The 22,536-nt window shown below is 44.3% G+C and overlaps 1 protein-coding gene across 1 annotated transcript in view; it reads left to right on the forward strand.

Moving 5' to 3' along the window:
- The window catches only part of SCIN (scinderin), a 267,773-nt gene that overhangs the window by 239,711 nt on the left and 5,526 nt on the right, over positions 1-22,536 (forward strand). Inside the window, exons 14-15 of the mRNA XM_085630790.1 lie at positions 878-955; positions 21,998-22,058. Coding sequence (XP_085486916.1) covers positions 878-955; positions 21,998-22,058 — 139 coding nt within the window. The remainder of the gene's footprint in view (positions 1-877; positions 956-21,997; positions 22,059-22,536) is intronic.

A 22,536-nucleotide genomic window follows, 5' to 3' on the forward strand; every position in this document is an offset into this window, starting at 1 on the left:
TTGGCGAAACAGTGAATTCATGAGAACTTTTCTGAGAGTGAGATTCTTCGATGAACTGGTGTTGTAGAATACATGGTGAGACAAGAAATGATTGTATGAGTGAGGGACATGCTAGAGTTATTGTTACTGTGTGCCTTTTTAGATAGTTAGTGAAGACAAGAGTACATTGATGTCCGTAGGAGTTTGAGTGAATGTCAAAGATCAGTTGGTGTGAGTGAGTGCTTGGTGAGACAGTGAATGCATGAGAGCATTGCTGTGAGAGTATTTGATGAGCCAGTGTGGTAGAATACATGGTGAGGCAGTAATTGAGTGGAGGAGTGAAGGCCCTTTTTCAGCTGGCATGAGTGTTTCATTGAAGAAGTGGGTATATGGGTATGCTGCCATGAAGGAGTGCCTGTGGCCTGTAGTTCAGGGCTGCGAAAATTCTATATCCTTGCACATTCTAGGGACAATCTGAGTGCTTATTGTACCAGTTATTTGACAATTCGAGTGCAAGAAGTCTGGCTTAAAACTGAAAATGCAAACTAGCCCATTAACTTTGAAAATGCGTGTTTGATTGCAAGTGAATAGTGCTTTAAAATATGTTGCCTTAACTCTCTATTTAGTATTTGATAAAAGTGTTCAAAATTAATGCACTCCTGTTTGTTGCCATCCAAAACTGTACAGCAAACCTTTGTCAAATAGACATATTATCTTATATTAAGCTACATTTATGCCGCAGTCAGCAGCAGTGGAGGTCATTTGGGTGCACACTACATGAGAAAATCAATAACCTAACGAGAAGGTATTTTTCTGACTAGTCACAATCATCCTTGTATGCGTTTATATTTTTGTTAGTGGTAGTTTACATATTTATACATGTTTTTTATTTCTAAAGATTGAAGATGTTCCTGGAGAGTTCACACAGGATGACCTTGCAGAAGATGACGTCATGTTACTTGATACATGGGAACAGGTGGGAAATATATTTCTTGTTTCAGGACCTGCACATCACTTTAATATCATTCTTTACTCCCAATTTTATTTGCTGGTCTTGAATATCAAAGACTTCGATGCTATTCAATGTTCTAAATATGGATGTTTAAGGCAACTTAATATCTACAATTATACTGAGCACCAACCTGATGTGATTTGTTGAACTAGTAAATATGCACAGGTGAAATTTGCATAATCTTAAATAATGTCGGTCATTTTCCATTACGCTTGTAATGCAAAATTGCCATAATCGTGCTAATTTATGCCACATTGCAAAATTATGCTATGATAGTGGCAAATATTGACACATTGGAAGTGACCATTGTTTGTGTTTTTTGGTGTGTTTTCAGCATAAAATAGATCCTTGCTTTAAGCATTTCATGCTAATATACAGCATCACATGGTGGTTTTGAAGTATGCATAGTTTTACATAATTTCCCAAAAATAATTTTGCAAATGCAAGCTATGCAAATTTAGCACACCTCCAATAGTAACCTAGATGCACACTTTGCTAATATTACAGTCATTGTTCATTCATCGATATTATTAGACTGCTACATCTGGGGTAGAGCGTGTCAAAATAATCCAAGGCTTCATACACATAAAAAACATTCTAGTAACGGCGTTCAAAGGCCTTATTACACAAGCAAAGTGTTCAATACTTCAGGATTATTGGCTTAAAAGCAGTGCAAGGATTTTCTCACTTTCCCAAACCTATGGTCTTGGAGAGTTTTTCCACCGAAGATCCCCCCACCACCAGAGCAAACTTCTGCGGTACCTTGACCAGTGTCGCCAACTGGATGAGAGCTAATTGCCTCAAACTTAAATCTGACAAGATGGAAGAACTGATCTGAGAAATGCCTCCATATGGGACAACAGCTGGTGCCCATCCAAGCTCGGACCCACACCTGCTCCTACAGATTACGCACACAACCTCGCCATCATCCTAGAAAGTGAACTTACCATGAAGCCATAAATCAACGGAGTCACCTCCTCCTGCTTCCACACCCTCCGCAGAATCTTCAGATGGATCCCTGTCAACACCAGACCATTACCAGTCGCCTCGACTATGGCAATGCACTCTATTCTGGCATCGCCACCCAACTCCTCAAAAGACCACATCATACTGAATTCTGCAGCCAAACTCATCCTGGACATCCCCAAATGAACCCACATCACCCCTGCTTCAGAAACCTCCTCTGGCTCCCCATCCAGTCTAAATGTCAGTTCAAGATCCTCACGCATGCCTATAAAGCCTTACATGATGAGGGACTGGCTTACATCAACCACAGACTGAACTTCTATCTATCAACCCGCCAGACATCTGTGTTCAACCTCCCTAACCCTAGCACTTGCACATACCCCCAACATCCATCGCAGTCGCAGCGGAGGCAGTTCTATCTCCATTTCGCTGCCAAGACCTGGAACAACCTAACCCTCTACCTTTAAACACCACCTTCCTTTGCAAACTTCAGAAAGAAACTCATGACCTGGCTTTTCGATGGAGACCTCTCACCTCAGCACCCAGAGACCTCCTGGGGTGACAATGCTGTGCTTTACAAATACTGATTGATTGATTGATTGATATTGTTGCGATATATCCACCTCCCCGCTTAAGAAGTCTGTCTAATCTGGAGATGGAATTGCCAACAGGAATTGCTGAAACCACAAAGGGGCCAGAAGTGGGGTCAACCCAGGCTTCTGTTACATAAACTATATCCAGGATGTGATTGTCTAGGAAGTCAGAAATACAATTTGGAGTTTCACTAGTGACCTGGAGTATATTAAAGTGCAAAGGATTCTACCTTCTCTGCCGGTATCCTTGGCGTGTAAGTCAGTTTGAGACTTCATTTCCAGCTCAATTATATCATGTGTCTCAAGACATCAGGAAACCACATTCCTGGCACAGAATCTCAGAAGAAATCCTGTGAGAACAGAGGTCTAGTGTAGCGCAACTAGTGCCCTTACCTGTAGTGTTATGAGCAAGTAGCTCTTTCCTGGTGTAGTGTCTCCTTTGTGAAAGGAGGGAGTGAAAATGGCAGGGGGACTGGTGCTCAGCACAATACGGGCACTGACAGGTGCAGACAGGCTTGAGGATTTGCTATCTGCTGATGTAAATAACTATCCATACAAGAGGGCATATGCAGTGGTGTGGCAGGGATCCAGCACTTTCCAGCATGTATGTGCCAAACAAATGGAAAAATAATAGATGAACCGGGGTCCAGAAGCCCCCCAAACTTTCCACATGCTTCCCTGTGAGAGGAAAGTTACTGGAGGAGGTCAGTTATGTGCTCATATGTGTTACTTGTAGAATACATCCATGTTACTGGTGAAACTGTAGACGGAGTCTGGGGGTTCATAACATGGCCTGGCCTAGTCTGGTTATTTTCCCAACTGTACTGATTCAATTTGGTACACTTTACTACCTCAAATGTACTTAGAATGTCAGAGTTCCGTGTAACTATGGAACCCTGATCCTGTATCCTCACCTGCAATGTAAATGGCTGTAATGATAGAATCAAGCATCGTTAGAAATGGGGTCTCTAGTTGGCAGAGGTAGGTACCTTTGTCCAAATAGGGACCCTTGTTTCTAGTCAGGGAAAGGGGGATACACACTTTAGATAACCCTTGCTCACCCCCTTGGTAGTCTGGCATGAGCAGACAAGCTTATCCCAAAGGCCATGTGTAAATTATTTGTATGAACACTCACAGTAACATAGTAAAAACAACACAAATGGACACCACACCAGTTTAGAAAAATAAAGTGTCTTTATCTAAACTCAACAAGTCCAAAACGACAAAAAATCCAACATACATACATTAAGAAAAATGACTTTCAAAAGGTTTTAACAACAGAGCCCATAGAAAACTATGGATGTGTGATTTCTTGCAAAGTACCTATCATTGTGACGAATTTCACCATTCCAAACTCCAGCAGCAATGGGAAGCGTCAAAAAACTAAGAGATGCGTAGTTTCCTGAGACCTTTGAGAATGCAATGTGACAGTTCGGCACAGGGACGATTTGGTGATGTCGAGCTGCGTTGCGTTGATTACTTAAGCCGCAATCCCTCGATGCGCTGATTCTTGCAGCGGCGACAGGAGCAGCGGTGGTTTTGGCAGTGGCATGGCGGTGCGGGGAGATTCTTCTTGCACCACGGTGTTGCGACAGAAAACTGTCACACGAAGAGCGATGCACCGATTTTCTTGTTGTTGCGTTGCTTTCCAGCTCCCAGCAGCAGAAACAACTTCCAGAGGCCCCACACAGTCACGGCCACTTCTTGCCAAGCCAGAACTCCCAGCAAGGAAGTTCAGGGGAGCTGGGGGTGAAGTCTCTGTGTTCCTGAGACTTCAAAACAGGAGGCAAGCTTTTCTCAAGCCCTTGGAGACTTTCCTCAAGCAGGGGACACACCACACAGTAAAGTCCTTCTCCTTTCCATGGCAGAAACAGCAACTACAGGCCAGCCCCAGACACAAAGCAAGGGCAGTACTTCTCTCAGCTTCTCCAGCTCTTCTCCTTGGCAAAGGTTCCTCTTGATTCCAGAAGTAGTCTAAAGTTCTGGGTTCAGATCCCCTCTTTTTATACAGCAAACATTTTTTTTCTCTGAAGGCAGAGAACCAGTTCTGTCCGCTCTGGTGCAGCTGCCCGGCAGGAGGTGGAGACAGCATTGTGGAAGGCAAACCAGGCCCATTCAGGTGAAAGGAAGTCTCCTCCCCTTCTCTAAAGGCAGCCCAGGTCTATTCACCCCAGCCCTGCCTCATCAGTCTCTCTGGAGCCACTGCTCCTCCCAAGCCCCTGACACTCTAACCCCAGACAGTCAATCCACATCCTAGCAGAGGCACACTGAATTGCTAAGCAAGAAAATATCTACTTTCTAAAAGTGGTATTTTCAAACACAGAATGTAAAAATCATCCTCACTAAAAGATGCATCTTAACATTCTGAGTTCAGGCATATCAAACTTTATTTCCCTATTGTGTTCCCAGGGGTAGTTATGTTTATAAAGATGTTATAAACAAACTCCCCATTCTATCCAATGGGAACAGATAGCCTGTCAGTAGTAAAAAACGAAATTGCAGGTATTTCACTATCAGGACATGCCACATACATCAGGCCATATCCTGCCTTTCACACACACTGCACCCTGCCCACAGGGGTACCTTGAGCCTATATTAGGCGTGACTAACATGTAAGAAAAGGGAAGGTTAGGGCCTGGCAAGTGGGTGCACTTGCCAAGCCGACATGGCAGTTACCAACTGCACACAAACACTGCGGTGGCAGGTCTGAGTTACCTTTTCAGAGCTACTCATGTGGGTGGGACAATCAGTGCTGCAGGCCCACTAGTAGCAGCCCTGGAACATTTAGTGCACTTTACTAGGGACCTAGTAGTGAATCAAATATGCCAATCAGGGAGAACCAATCATAATAACAATTTACACAGGGAGCACGTGCACTTTGACAGTGATCAACAGTGACAAAGTGCCCAAAGCATCTAAGCAAAAACGAAATCCAGTACAGCATCAAAAATACAGGTGGTAGAGACAAAAAGTCAGGGGAAACCACGTCAAAGATGCAAAGTCTAACAAGCATGCAACAATTTTCAAAGCAAACCAACCCTGACTGGGGAGATATCTCTACAATAGCATATATAGTGATTGTGTAAAGTTCCTGTGGTGTGGCAATTCTTTTGCATGAAGAATTCCCCCTTTAGGAACACCAAATCCACACTGATGGTTTGAAATGCTATATTATGATAACATCCAGATTTGAAGGTCAATATTGAGTGATGTGAGCATATAAATGCATCCTGCTTTCTCATGAAATACTGTGTTGAGAATAAACTATCTCAAGGGGCACACACTATATGGGTTTATGGTGACTGGGGTGACTTTAATGTAATTATGGGGAATGAACTTGATGTCAGCAGCTCCTGCCCTGTTGGGCCCCCTTTTATGCACCATGCTATCTAATTGGTGACCTCTATTTGACTGTGCAATGCACAGTGGGTCTATCACCTGATGGTTAAATTCTAAGGGGCAGATTTACAAGCCCCATGCGCCACTTTCGTGTCACTGTTAAAAGTGGCGCAAGGGGCTTGTAATTCTGCCCCTAAATGTTTTACTTGGCTACACATCAGTATCGCTCCTGAATTGATTATTTATTCAATCCCGTCACTGACCTGGCTTGGGTCATGGGACTGCACATGATTCCTTGAGGTATCCATGACCAGTGCCCCGTTGAGGTATTGGTCGGCATTGCCTATGCAGTATCAAATGGTGTTTATTCAACTAAATGGTTGGTGGATGATGACTTAACCACCTTTCTTCAGAAAGAAACAGATGTATGCTTTAAGAGAAACAACAGCTTGGGAAGGCGAGAATGAGATAGGAAACATACTATTATTGCACTAAATGAAAGAATCATGACTATGAAAATGAATTTACAACCTTCATCACACCACAACTGCTCGACAAATAGAGACGGCTAGACTAGAGCTTAAGCACTTGGCACTCAACAGAGCATGGATGATACAAATACTCTTCCAGAGGTGTATTTCTGTGGCAAGTGATAAATCATGTAAGCTTCAGTTGTGGATTGCTAACAGAGTGCCTGTTTCTAGGATGGTGCCCAAAGTTCAAGATGCCTGTGGAGTAGTACCATGCAGTGAACTTGTGATGGCAACCACATTTACAGACTACTACCAATTGCTGTATGCCAGTAGACGTGTGCCCCCACTCGAGACACTACTGATCCCTTGATGAGGGACGTGCAGCTCTGGGCATTGTTGGCCCTGGACCAGAAGTTGCTAGACTTTCCTCAATCTGAGGAAGCACTCACAGAGGTTTCTAAGCATCATGCACTTGAGCAGAACCCCCACACCTAATAACTTGGCTGTGTAGCTCTTTAAGAGGCTTGCACTCTTCTCAGCTTTCAGCTCTTTAATTTGTTTAACAACTCTTTACTGACTGACTCTTTCTCAGAATCCTGCAGAGCACAGCCATCTGGGTTCTCCTAAAACTGGTCAACTGTGTGAAGGGTGTGCATCACAGCAATCCTTATTTCTCCCAAGTCCACCCTGACTAAAATGGTAACATGAGGGGTGGAGTCACATACACCACTTCCTGAGAAGGATACAGACCGCCCTGACCCGGCACACAAATCCACATCTCCTTCATGAGCACTGAGCCTTTATATCTTACCATAAGAAAATCCTTATGTGGTATATGTGTCATCTTGTTTAATAATATAGACTCTGACTACTCATAATATAGCCTTATAGCCTGCTGCCTTGGACTATACTGGTTGTTAAAAGGCCCTGAACCCGAGTTATAGACCCGAGCCACAGGCAAGGGCCTATAATGAGGGTGAGAGCTATTAACAACAGATGTAGCCTGAGGCATAAGGGCTATAAGCCTATTAGAATATTCCGCCAACTAAGTTTGGAATGTTCTAAATTTGAAAAGGAGAAACATGAAGACAAACATTGGAATTTTAGAGCTCCGGGTGCATACCAGCCATTATAAGCCTAAAGCTTCTCCAATGTCTTTAATGGAGTTCTCAAAATTTCAATGTTCTAAAACAGTTGTATACTTTCTCCTTTCTAAAAATCTGATGTTAATATTTTTTCTCCCCATCAATTGGACATGAAATTATTTGTTTTTGGCCTTTCATTGAGTAATAATTTGTTGCATAAGTGTTTTTGACAGAATCGCCATACCATTTATAGAAGTACCATGATGCAAAAAAAAAAACACAGGACAGGACCAGGAATGAATGAGCTGCTCACTTTGGAAATGAGAAACTCAAGAAGTCTGTAAGTGGAAAGCGGCAGACTTGGAGGAGAGCAAGAAGACCTAAAGGCAGTAGTAAGAGGAAGAAGAACAGATATACTTCAGAGAATAGGAGAATATTACATAGGGTGTGCAAACTTGAGGGTGAGCATGAAGACTGATGGAGGGCTGTTATACTTTGGTAATTCCACATGGAGGTTGGAGCTTTTCACAACACTAGAGAGGGACAGACACACTGAAGATATAATGGAAATAATGGGGTGCGAACTGACATTTGGAGAAGGGAAGATGTGAGCACACCAGAGAGAGCATGCAAACTCAGGCCCTCATTAACGGGATTATGGCATAGGGCAGCACAGCAAGGCACAAAGCAAAGTGAAAGGGAGAACTGCACCATATTTAAGTAATACTGTGCATATCTGTCCTTTCTCCTTGTGCTGGCACCGTTTTGGCAGCCTGGCGCCAATGTAGGCAGCCTTGCACCTTATGCGCAAGGGTGCCTCCATTGCATGCAGGATTTTTTTTTTGCAGGAGGGGGCACCTTTCTGCACAAAAACAATCCTAGGAGGCGTTTTCCAGTCAGTCAGTCAGTCAGTAATACTTTATTCGATAAAAAGTTTCATCATAAAAGTAGTGTACAGTATTCATGACCTATTATAAATCATCATTAAAATTTGTACAACAAAAGTCACATAAAAATCTCAATACAGAAAATATAAGTTAAAATTCATCAATTTACTCTACAATTACCAGCATAACTACTCGTTTCCCCTACTAAATAAGTAACAGGGGCCACTAACCTAGCCCATGAACCATTCCTTCACTGTGACGACCCGGCCTGCAGGGTAAGTAGGAGCTTTAGTCTCCTCAAACGGATCATCCAAGCACTTCCGATAAATTTGGCAACACCACATACCAAGGAAGAGGAAGATGTGTCAGTACAGAGAACTCGCAGGGCCATTACGTGACATCGTAGGCCCAGGCCCCTGCATAGCGGTTTTAGCCATATCCTTCTGGATACTCTGTAAGCCGGGCAAGCAAACATAAAATGCGCCACAGACTCAATAGGGGCTGCACAGCACGGGCACCCCTTTGATGAACTACCTTGTGCATTCCACCCGAAGGTAAAGGCATTTACAGGGAGGGTTCCATACCTAAGTTTTAAGTATAGTGATCTGTCCAATGGTTTCTCGATATAATCAAGGAGTAGTTCAAATTGGCATAACCCCTTTATTTCTAGAAACCGCTCGGTGAGAGAACCCACACCACCTTTAGACAAGCTCTCCATCTTAACCCACTCCCAATAAAGCTTCTTGATGACTAATTTAGGTGGCGGGGATTGGCTCTTCCATAGATCACTTAGGCCTATAAGTCCCACCAGCTGACGTAGGTTACTCAACCACTTAATCCTATTACCTTTATCCAACAAGATAAGTTCATCCAATGCCGCGGCATAGTTCTTGAGCTCCTCAGTCCTTCTCAGCCGTACCCAGAAAAGTAGGGGGCGAAGGCGCACTATTTCCTTAAGGGGGCGCCTGCCCATATCTAAACGTAATGGTATCACTGGGGTAGAGGTTGGTAAGGCAACCAGGTCTCTCAAGAACTTGTTTTCTGAAATAATTAAATCCTGAAGATTCTCAAACCCCCATAGTTCAGAGCCATACAGAGCACTTGGCAAAATTTGACCTTCATAGATGGCTAGAGCCGGGGCCACAGGTTTACTCACTGACTCCCTATGCTCGCGTATTACCACCCCAGCAACTCTTTTGAAATTTAGTGACATTTTAGCCAGATGGTCATTCCAGCGCATCCGACTATTCACCCTGACGCCCAGGTAGTCAAAGGACTCCACCATATCCAGAGACTCCCCATTAAGCGAAAAGTTATTCCGAAATCTTCTGGACGGGGAAAGGGCCATCAATTTCGTTTTCGTGGTATTGATTGTAAGGCCCCTGTCATTACAAAAATCACTAAAGCGATGTAGTAGCTTTTGAAGACCTGCCGGGGTTTTTGAAATCAGAATGGTATCGTCCGCGAAGAGGAGGGTTGGTATTTTTTCCCCAGCCAGGGATGGCGAATCCGCCGCCTCATTCCTCAGGTGGTCCACCACACCATTCACAAATAGGGAAAATAGGGTCGGCGCCATGACACATCCCTGGCGGACTCCCCTCATCACGGGAACCCTCTCGGTCAGTTGGCCTTGGGTACCCCATCTAATTCTTGCATAATTTCCTTCATGGAGCTTAACTATAAAATCCAAAAGGTATCCCGGCAAGCCCATCTCCTCCAAAACTTCCCATAGCCTAGCTCGGGGGACCAGGTCGAACGCCATCCTGAGATCTATAAACGCCAGGTAGAGACTACCCTGGTTAATTAGCACAGTTTTCCAGTAGATCGCAAAAAAGCGGAAGACCTGGTCCATTGTACCCACTTTTTTCCGGAACCCGGCCTGGAAGTGAGAGAGGACCTGCTCCTCCTCCATCCATGCACCTACTCGCAAAATGATGACCCTGCCAACCACTTTCTGAATTACGTCTATCAGGCTAATTGGTCTGTAGTTGGCAGGGTCGTCCCTGTCACCCTTTTTAAAAACTGTGATCACTTCAGCCCCCTTCCATGAATCTGGGACAGGATGTCCCTTGGCTATTAGGTTCATTAATAATGCGATGAGAGTAGCCCAAGCCATGGGTTCGATCCTAAGAAGGTCCCCCGGAATACCATCTTGGCCCGCTGCCTTTTTCGGAGTTAGGTGACCTGTGGCTACTACTATCTCTGAGGGCTCAAAAGGATTCTCAAGCGCGGCTACAAGGGGGGCCCGAATGGCTGAATCCCGAAAAAGGATATCGGGTGCATCTTGACCACCATATATTGTTGAAAAATGGGAATACCATTGTTGGCTAGTAATATGATTAGCCAACAGGGGCCTATTATAATTTCTGGCCTTATTGATCAGGTCCCAAAACAGTGAGCCATTTTTCATTTTAGATGCATTTTTGAGGTCCTGCCAATGCTGTTCCTCCCACTCTTTTTTAGCCCGTGCTAGTTCATGGGCATACTCCCTCCTGGCTATTTTAACTAGCGGTTGGTTCTTTTTGCGAAGGGCGGCAGCTAACTCACGTCTTTTGGCCCGACACTTAGTAGTGTACCAGGGGTTGCTGGGTTTGGGAGCTTTTGTTTTATTGCTCTTAGTTAAAAATAGTTTGCCAACTTCATCAATGGTGTTGTTATATACCCGAGGAAGGGATGAATCCTGACCAGCCCCTTTCCCCATGGCTAGGGCCTCCAACTCACTAGTCAACACATCAATGTGTGTCTTAATCTTAACCAGTTTGTCTGGGTGAGAGGCAACCTTGTCCCATTTCAATCTTCGGTTACCGTCATAGGGGGTTACCTCCTTTGTTGTCTTCAGTGGGGCTGTGTTTGGGCCACCTATTAAATTTCTCCACCCTATCGACAGACATAAAGGGTTGTGGTCACTATCCTGCGAGGGAACCACCTCCATATCTACTAGATCACGCCACATGGTGACGTCCAATAAAATATAATCAATTCTGGATGGACTATTAAGTCTGTTGAACGTCATTGCCCCGTTCCGATCAGAAGGAGATCTGCTGTTCACTGCTCTTAAGTTATAATCCACAGTAAGAGCGTTAATCTGTAGTGCTCTAGCTGACCACTTCTTAATCGGGGGTAGTGCCAGTGCGGGGATAGACCATCTTGCGTCATCCTCCTCTATGCCCAGGGGGTCATCCTCACTTAAGGGTTCGAATGTACAATTAAAATCACCTCCCACAATTTTTTTGGAATTTGGGGTACAATTAGCTAGTGCCTGTTCTAAAATCGTGAAGGTACAAGGCGTTTTAACTCCCTGGGACCCTCTAGCATAAATATTAAATAGCTCCACCTTACTTCCCTTCACCTGGCCTGAAAATGAAAGGTGTTGAAAATCCCTACACTCCGAGTCGTAAACAGAGATGTTCCAGTTTAGATCTATTTTTATCCAAATATGCAAGCCCCCTGAGGGTCTACCCTTTCCACAACTGTAAGCGGGTACACAAAAGGTAGCGTATCCAGTTTTATAAACTGGTATTAAGCTCCAAGTTTCTTGGAACATACATATATCGAATTTTTCAATAAAGCTGTTCCAATCCGGAAGAACCAATTTTTTTTCCAACCCTGCTATATTCCAAGACAACAGGTGAATTACGTCTTTACCACTAATGGGCGGAGCTGCGATAACTCTGTTTTCTCCAACCGCTACCCCTAAATTGGTTGTTTCACAATGCTCTCCCTGGTTTAGGAGCTGTTTATCATTATCATTAGTACTACCTCCTACAGATAGGTGGTGGGTGGTAACAGAAAATCCAACAGCAGCTCCAATTTCCGGGAGCAAAGATGCCCCATCGCTAGTTTGAGGTTCATCAGCTTCGTTAGATATCACAATTACATTACCCTCTAATCTGCCTACACTTAGGCTGTCCCAATTACCCTTCCCATGCTGTAATCTTCAATCGCAGTCATCCATGCCGGAGAAAACATCAAACCTGTTCCCCAGCTCTAGGGGCGTGAACGGCCTCGTATGATCCACTCTCTGGTTGTTATGCCTTGGGCCTCTAAAAGGTATCGTATTCCAACCTTGTTGGTCGGATCGCAGATTCGCAGCATGTAGTGCTGGGAAGATAACTGGATAGTTTCTATAATTTTTCCCGGCATGGTTTAGGGGGAACACTAGGGACCTGGGATAAAAGTAGGTCAGGGCTCGAGGCCTAATTTGGCTGTTGCCATTACCTAAAGGCCAATTCAATATAAAATCAACCGCTTCTGGATCTCTGAAGTTAATCAGGACTATGTCACCTTCAACGTCCTTACTTGTACCACCAAGCCAAGTGAGACGTCTGGCGAATAATATCTCTCCATTAATATTCCTGTTTATAGGTCTATGTATTCTTAACCACTGTATAATTTTGTTTTTCAACTGGTAAAAGTCTTCTTTCTTATTATTAGCCCATACCGGGACCCCTGTCAGAACCACCACCAAGGGCACAGCTTCTGGGGGTAAATCGACCTTTGGGCCGTGAATCCTAGCACCCCCATCCCGTTTTGAGCTTTCCTGCTCCTGACGCGTAATCCCTAAAGGGGCTATACTAATCTCCTCCCTATGGGCTGTAACAAGCTTGCTGAATGGATGTTCCAAGGACGTCCAAGGGCCCTTCCTAACACAGTCAGGAGCTGTATGATCCCCAACCTGTGGTACATTACTACTAACAACCGGAGTTTCTTGAAGAGTATTATTAGTGTTAGGTACTGGGGCCTGGATACTAGTACCATTCCTTTGCATCTTTTCTACTTTAGACACATTTCTCAGTGTAGATTCAATGTTCTCAAGCCTGTGCTCCAATCTCCTCAGATTGTCAGTGATGGGCGAAATGAGAGTACTAAACATATCCCCCAGTTTAGTTAAAAGATCAGTGACATTAGCAGGCACCTGCGGCGAGTTATCAGCGGGCTGAGTAGGCTCCGAAATAATTGCGGCCAAATCCGGGCCCCCAGAAAAGGTACAGCTGGCCCAGTGGCAGTTTCAATTCGAGGCCTTGTATGATGGCCAAACTCCGAATGGTGGATCCTAGGGTTAATTGAGGCCACCCCCACCCTACGTCTTATTTTCCTAGGAGAAGGGCCATAAATTTTCCCCTTGGCTTGAATTTTAGCCTTTTTCCCATTTTGTAATCGCCGGCCTGGGGGTTGTGTATTAGAGACCTTGGGGTTTCTCATAACATTTGTAGGAAGGGAATCACTAATAACATGGACACTAGGAGCATTGTTTGTAGGAGAACACTCACGTAATAATAGCGGGACATCCTCTTGGGAAGGAAGAACATCACTAGTACCACAACTATCACATATGTCTTCGGGTACCTGTAGAATAGAATCCCCTGGGGCCCTGCGTTTAATAATCTCAATTGAGCGTCGTCGTTCAGATCTGCGCTCGGCCAGGGTATCACTAAGATCGTCAACCAATAAGATCTTCTTCTTAAAATAACTGTCTAGAGGGCCATTTACCACGCCCCTCAACGTGTCCCCAGGCAATTCGTTCCCGCTCAGGGCCATTACAATAATAATACAAATATACCCCCGAAGCCCAAAGTCTCAGAGACCAGGCCCAGCCCAGCCTCTATCGGCCTCGGAGGGCCTTAGAGGGCCCGCTCTTTGCCCGGTCTTCGCTCCGGGTTGCGCTCCGCGCGCGTCCCGCTAGCGCGTTCAGGGATAGGCCACGTTATATACCAATAAACAAGGAGGGAGGAGACGGGAAGAGGACACAGCTGAACAAGATCACGGGGCTGCTGGTCCTCGCAGTCCCATCTGAAGGAATTATCCGCAATGAGGTTTCAGGGCCAATGTTCCGCTATCCTCAAGGCAGCGTGTGTAGCACAATAGAGTCAACAAGGTCCGGGAAATACACCAGGCTCCTCTGACTACGACCGGCGCCCCCGAAGCGGGGGCCGGGAGTCGTTAAGAGCGTTCAGGCAGCAAGGGCGGGAAGAGGACACAGCTGAGCAAGATCACGGGGCTGCTGGTCCTCGCAGTCCCATCTGAAGGAATTATCCGCAATGAGGTTTCAGGGCCAATGTTCCGCTATCCTCAAGGCAGCGTGTGTAGCACAATAGAGTCAACAAGGTCCGGGAAATACACCAGGCTCCTCTGACTATGACCGGCGCCCGCGAAGCGGGGGCCGGGAGTCGTTAAGAGCGTTCAGGCAGCAAGGGCGGGAAGAGGACACAGCTGAGCAAGATCACGGGGCTGCTGGTCCTCGCAGTCCCGTCTGAAGGAATTATCCGCAATGAGGTTTCAGGGCCAATGTTCCGCTATCCTCAAGGCAGCGTGTGTAGCACAATAGAGTCAACAAGGTCCGGGAAATACACCAGGCTCCTCTGACTACGACCGGCACCCGCAAAGCGGGGGCCGGGAGTCGTTAAGAGCGTTCAGGCAGCAAGGGCGGGAAGAGGACACAGCTGAGCAAGATCACGGGGCTGCTGGTCCTCGCAGTCCCGTCTGAAGGAATTATCCGCAATGAGGTTTCAGGGCCAATGTTCCGCTATTCTCAAGGCAGCGTGTGTAGCACAATAGAGTCAACAAGGTCCGGGAAATACACCAGGCTCCTCTGACTACGACCGGCTCCCGCGAAACGGGGGCCGGGCGTCGTTAAGAGCGTTCAGGCAGCAAGGGCGGGAAGAGGACACAGCTGAGCAAGATCACGGGGCTGCTGGTCCTCGCAGTCCCGTCTGAAGGAATTATCCGCAATGAGGTTTCAGGGCCAATGTTCCGCTATCCTCAAGGCAGCGTGTGTAGCACAATAGAGTCAACAAGGTCCGGGAAATACACCAGGCTCCTCTGACTACGACCGGCACCCGCGAAGCGGGGGCCGGGAGTCGTTAAGAGCGTTCAGGCAGCAAGGGCGGGAAGAGGACACAGCTGAGCAAGATCACGGGGCTGCTGGTCCTCGCAGTCCCGTCTGAAGGAATTATCCGCAATGAGGTTTCAGGGCCAATGTTCCGCTATCCTCAAGGCAGCGTGTGTAGCACAATAGAGTCAACAAGGTCCGGGAAATACACCAGGCTCCTCTGACTACGACCGGCACGACGAGGCGTTTTCCTCTTTCAATATGTGCTGCAGAATGCAGCACACATAGAAAGAGGAAAAAACAAGGAGGAATAAAGATGTTTCTCCTTATTACGCCTCACCTTTAGAGGAGCAAGGATTTGTTGCTTCCCCAGGTTTACATGATTTGGTAAGTCTGGGGAAGAGTCAAAATCCATGGGTGTTGCATGGGAAAACCCACTGCAACTCCCATGAAACACATCCCGGGTGCAGATTAAGGTGACACAGCGATTTGTGCTGCATTGCCTTGCTCAAGATTTATGAGGCCACTTAAAGTTACGCAGGGTGGCTTTGCGTGGCTTCATAAATCTGATTCAGAGCGCTGCATCATGCATGTACCACTTTGCGTGGTGAAAAAGTAATGCTGGGCTCTCATAAATAAGACCCTCAGTGAATAGGTAGCCTGTGTGAGAGAGGGCAATTTGTAGAGCAGGTCCCTTGCTGGCAGATTGATGCTGTACCTTAGCGAGTACTCTATTGCACTGGTTAGATTTTCAAAAAGTTACAGTGCAAAGCTATTAAAAAAGATGCAACAATGCATTTTGCTCTAAGAAATAACAATAAATGCAGCATGACATGAATAGTGAGTGTGAATGGCTTCTCACGCTCATTAAATGTTCTCTTACAGTAGGATTTTTCCCTCCCATATCACTCATAGTTACACAAGCAGGAGTAATTTCAGAATCCGAGTCAAAGGGTAACGCAGAATTACTAAAATTACTCTGATTTCTCCAGGGTAACTGTAATTACACCCAGGTCTAGTTACAATTTCTCATTAGTAAACTTGTCACCTTATCATGTAGTGACCCTTTCAACCTTATGTAATCGGGAAGGTCATATCATTTAATGTATCATACACCAAACTCACATTTTGGAGTCATATTACCAATCTTCCTAAATTTATGAGATTCCACCTGCGTTGTTGCAGAGTCTGAATACTGAACGCCCTTTTAAACAAGCACAGCAACATAGCAAAGGCTCCAGCGATGTGATCAGGGAAATACGTTATCCTTAGATATGTCAGGAACACAGCCTGTTGATGGATGAATAGGGAAAACCAACATTTCAACAGATAAAAAAAATATAATTGCCTGCAGGCCTGTTTAAACAGGAATTATTCCACTGTTTGCCTTTAAAAGTATTTCTTTTTTCTTCTGTGTACCATGTGGTGATTATCGTAAAATTTTACATACGGACTGAATTTGCATCTCAAATTGCATTGACTGCTTTGGTTGAAATTGCAATACCTTGATTGAAGACCATGTATGTTCCTCTACTCATTTTTAGGTTTAGCATTCGAGACCTCTTGTATATACTTTAGAATATGTGTATTTACTTTGTGGGCTCTGGAGATCAGCCCTAGGACTTGACTGTTTCCGCTTAGGGACTTTTTTTTCTGTTCAACTGCCTCTATTTAACTATCTTGATAGAAAATGACCAGCAGAAGTCAGAATAATTCCAGAATTGCTTTCTGCTGAGAGAATTTTTATTTTTTTATTTTTCTGAATGAATGAATGAATGAATGAATGAATGAATGAATGAATGATGTCATTTATAAAGCGCAGGCTTTCACTCCAAAAGGAGCATCTTGGCGCTGAAAGGGCTAGTGACGGAAAAGAGTCATCTCTAATATCACAATGTTAAAAACAGGTTAGATAAGGGAGAGGGTCAGACTGTCTAAGGCTGTAAATATCCAAGTTTTCAATTTCTTTCTGAACATAGGTTCTGACTATATAAGTCTCAGATCTGGAGGTAAAAGATTCCAGGCTTTAGTTCCCAGTACAGCCAAGGACTTTCCTCCTCTGGATTTCAGGCGGAAATGAGGGGGTACTAATTCTTTGGATGATCTCAAATTACGCACAGGTACATAAGCTTTCAATCTAGACCTGAGGTACTTAGGACCGCTTTGTTGTGTAGCTTTAAAAGTGATTACAAAGATTTTAAAAAGAATCCTCTTGTGCATGGGTAACCAGTGTAAGGTTTGAAGAGCTTCAGATGATGAGGACCCTTTAGGTAAATTCAGTACCATTCGGGCTGCCGCATTTTGCGCAGTCTGCAACTTTTTTAAAGTGCTTTTCTTAATACCTGCGTAGAGACTGTTGCAATAGTCTAAACGAGAAAGTATTGTAGCCACTGCCACGGACTTACAGGCTGTGGCAGGTAAAAATTGAAAGAATTTCCTCAAGGTCTTTATCCAATAAAAACAGGTTCCTGCCACCGTTATGGCCTGCTGATGAAAAGAGAGAGAGGTATCAAAACGTACTCCCAGAGTTTTTGCCGTGTCCACCGTATTCGGGGGGGGCGGGGGGGACTACACCAGCTGGCCACCACATTATGGGAGAAAAGGTGTTACATTTACCCAACAGCAAAATCTTTTGGCTATTACATTTTAAATGGTTGATGTTCATCCATTCAAAGATAGCCGAAAGACAGTGACGGAGATTTTCCTCAGCTACAGAACTCTCTTTGTCAAGAGTGAGGATAAGCTGAGTATCATCAGCATAAGATACTGTCTCAATATCGAAAGAAGATATGAGCTCAAGCTAAGGTATCATATAAATATTAAAAAGTGTGGGGCTCAGAGTCGAGCCCTGAGGTACCCCCGAACACAGCTGCCTTTCAGTGGAGGTGTAGCTACCTAGCATAACTGATTGTCTTCTATTTTCCAAATAAGACAGTAGCCAGGCTAAAGCCTTCTGCGAGATCCCCACTTTACCTAACTGTTTACCCAAGACTGTATGAGAAACAGTATCGAATGCAGCTGAAAGGTCCAACAGAATCAGCACTGCCACTTTCCCCTGATCAAGGGCAAATTTTGGTGTCTCAGTAGTATGTAGCAGCGCCGACTCTGTCGAAAACCCGGCCCTAAAGCCTGATTGTCTGGGATGTAACAGATTATTTAGTAAGAGGAACTCACTTAGCTGCTTATTTACAAGTTTCTCTGTAATCTTGCTTATGCAGGGCAATAATGAGATAGGTCTAAGGTTTGTCAACACAGTTGGATCCGTAAGATGCTTTTTTTGGAGGGGTTTGACCGATACAACCTTCCAACTATCAGGTACTACTGCCTGTCTAAGAGAAGAATTAACAATCTGAATAATAAGAGCATTGACAATTTCGATCAGTGCGTGTAAAACTTTAGGAGGGCAGGGGTCTCCTGGAGAACCTGATTTGCAGGACAGGATAGCCTGCCTGGACTGGTCAAGGGTAATCTCACTAAAGTGATCTAGCCCCAATATATTTTCATGATTAGGGATTGACTCTTTAGAAGGTAAGGGGTCCACTGGGAAATCCTTCCTCAGATTGCCAATCGTGTCATCAAAATAGTCCGCTATTTGATCACATAGGTGTTGTGACGGGGGGATTTCATGATTGAATACTTTAGGGTGTGTAAAAGACTGAACAATTTTAAAGATCATCTTTTGATCAGATGCTGCCAATTCAATAAGGTTGGTGTAGTAAACCCTCTTATGGTAACTACCTTTATTTAACTTTCTTGATGGAAAACGACCAGCATAGGTCAGTAAAATACCAGAATCACTTTAGCATTCTCATGATTCAAGTCCATAGGAATTGTCTTCCACTAGCACCCATAGACAATAATATTCTTTTCAAATCTTGTATTTTCAGTGATGTGACCACCGAAGGCCCTGATTTTATATTAAAAACAGAGCTTTGGACTATACTATTTCCAGCTGAAAGGCAATATTTATCTCCATGTGTTCCCATACCTGGTGTGTCCCGCAGTTTGGTGCTTACTTTCCCTCCATGTTAAAGAACAGTAGATGTTTCAGCACCCAGGCTAATGTGCTGCATAGCTAAATACATATAGGGTCCCAAAGGCGAGACTGATTGCATTGGAAATGGTTGTTACTGCTGGGCTTTAGTTCTTCACATACTCTACTGCATGTAGACATTCAGGCCTTATTTATGAGAAGTGTTTCATCACTGTGACAAAGCAGCGATGCAACACTTTTCCGTGCACCCTCCTTGTGATACCATTGATGCACTTTATCTACAGTACGGCACATCATGTTGCAAGAAGTTACAGATATGTCACTATTACTGACATATCTGTAGGCTCAAAAGTGGTGCGTTGCTAGGGTGTGTCTGAAAACAGACGCAGCTCCAGCAATGTGTCCATTCACATGGACAAGCCCCATGTGAAAGGGCCTGCATCACCCTTATGCCTGCCTCATAGCGTAAGGGTGATGCATTGGTGTCCTAGAAGTGGTGCAGTGAAATCTCATAGATTTCACTGCGCCACTCCTATGACCTTTTCTTGCAGGGGAACACCCACCCTGCATACGTTATACCTGACGCAGGTATAATGTATCGCAGAGGTTTACGAAGTGACGCATCTGCCTAGATGCGTCACTTTGTAAATATGGCACAACGCGGTGCATTTATGTCGCCGCAGCATCACAAAAAGTGATGCAACGGCGGCATAAATGTGCCACAAGGACTCATAAATAGGACCCCAAATTACTATTTTAATCCAGTCCCCAGTTGGTCACACAGAACAAATAGCTCCAAATTTGGATTCTGGCATGGCATTACCAACACGACCCTATCCAGAAAAATTTAAGGAAGCTTCACCATCTTTTCCTTTACTTTTTGCAATAGCTGGGAGATACCCTTCTCAGTTAATTTTTCTTGAGGCATTACGAATTACTTGCACATTCCTTGTACAAGTCTTCTGCTGGATATAGGGGAGCATCACTGTACTGCAGAGAATTCCATAGCCCACACAAACAATCTGGGTTACACCTTTTTCCGTGCGTCTCCTTTCATAGATATGTTTTCTGAAGTACCACAAGAACACGTATGAGTGTCCACCTTTTGAAAAGACCCTGTTGTCATGTATCAGCAACAATCACATCTATGAGTCATTCTTTAGTACACATTTAAGTAAAACAGGTTTTCTTAAGAGAATGTGAGGAGAAATTAATAATTTTCTATTAGCTAGAAAGGGTTAGGTAGGAAGTAATTTAGAATAGATACATCTACTGAGCAATGGAAAACAGAACAAATTTAATTCCTTGCTTTCGTTGCACCCAACATAAAACTTCCTCTGGAACTTTCCAGTTAGTTTTCTCTCATACAACAGGACAACAAGGGATGTGGAAGAATAATAATATTTTAAATATTATTAAGGATTAAAAATTTACTTAAGGGAGTAAATTCATAAGGATTAACCACTTAGGACCACATTTAGGGGTTGGTGGATCTAGAATCCCATTGCAAACTGTTAGGGATCATGCTCACCACACCTGTGGCTTTCCCATGTATTTAGATGAAGATAAATTGACCTGCTTCCCGCGACAAAGCCTTAGCTAACTACGGTCAGTAACATTTGTTCAAGTGGCCAGTAGAACGCAGGGGTGACAGGACACGATTGTGTGTAGCGTTTCTGCCTATGACTTTTCTGTCCCCATAGGTGGTTCCTGACAAAGCAATGGAAGAATGTTTGTGACATGAATTGAGAAACATTTCTGTATGCCATTGACAATTTTAGAGGTTTATTTGGAAGAAAGAAGAGCCATAAATAGGATCGCAGGCTCTCCATTATTCTTTGTCTGATGATTGAAGGTCGATTTTGTTATGGTACATCCTTTCTTTTGTCTATGCCCATCTAGAAATACTTAGGTGGCCAGCAACCCAGAAAGCAATTCTGGGTGGCTGTCTCACAAGGGGGCATATTATCAAGGCCAGGCGATAAACTTATCGCCGCTTTAGCGTCCGTTTTCGGGCGTAAAGTGGTGATAACTTTATCGCCTAATCAGCAAGGACACGCTAGCACGTGTTGTGCTGACTTAGCCCCCGTTTCCAGCACGCCTAACTTTGCATCGCTAATGAGATGCAAAGTAGGCGTGGCTGTGAAACCAACCAGGGAAAATATCGTGAAGGTAGCTTTGCGATATTATCAAGGAAGGGTAGCGTTTTTTTAAAATCGCGTTAAGTATGCCTCAACGCAGGAATTTAACGTCTGTTAAATTCCTGACTAAGGCATACCTAACATGGGGGGTGGATTGTGTGGCTAAGACCACAGGCCCCTATCATCAAGGGTTTCGCCGTTTTCCATGGAACATCGCTGGAAAACCAGCGATGTTCCATGGAAAACATCGCTATTGCTAAGATAATTATCGCCAAAATGCGATGCAGCACACGCAACAAAATTTGTTTTATTTATTTAAATGTGTACTTACCTCCGTTCATCCATATTCCGGTGTTTACATTTCCCCACCCCGCCTCACTGCCCCACTAAACTCCCTCCACGGACCGCTACTGCTGAGAAGATAGCTCAGCAGACTGAGCAGTTGTTGTTGGGGTCTGTGTTTAATCTGAAGGTCAAAGGCAAGCATTTAAGCAAAGTCGATTCAGCTTTTTATCCTTCCATGGTTCTTAAAGCAAGTGCCAATCTCGACTGCTTAATAATAAGTTTTAATTATCTAAAAAGCTCTATTCAAAGCCTTTTGCATACAAGCGCTGAAGAAATGACAGTTTTTTTAAGAGAATTTATGAAAATTTGTTTTCTCCAATAAGATATTATAACATGTTTTTAATTGCATTACAGATATTTCTTTGGATTGGAAAAGATGCTAATGAAGTTGAGCGAAAAGAATCTCTAAAATCTGGTAAGAAATGCTGAGGGCCTACATTATAAAAACAAATTCCAAACAATGATAAGCAAGTATGCATTAAAGGGGCCATTCGCTGTAGAAAAAAACAGCTCACCTTGCTCAGTCCTTCACTACTAATACTCACCAACAATAGACGTTCTAGAATAGAGAGCCACAGCAGCAAAGTTTGCCATGTCCATGAGTGATGCATTGCTCCAGCCCAGGTTGAATTCTTGGACTTGTAGTCTTGGTTTTATAATGGAATCGAAATGACTACAAGTTCCAAAATTCAAAGAAAATCCTGGGTTGGAGCACATATTCACACATGGACCTGGGAAACGCAGCAGGACAGGAGAGCTCTGCACTTATGATCTCGCTGGACATGTCTCATGACTTTCCCAGAAGTATGTCTGGAAGTTTGCAACTGCAGCTGCTTTCCAGTTGTACTCATGAGAGCATTTGCAAGTTTCTGAAAGTGGGAAAAGTACGTGCA

Source organism: Triturus cristatus, chromosome 10 (genome assembly GCF_964204655.1).
Source record: "Triturus cristatus chromosome 10, aTriCri1.1, whole genome shotgun sequence".
NCBI lineage: Eukaryota > Metazoa > Chordata > Amphibia > Caudata > Salamandridae > Triturus > Triturus cristatus.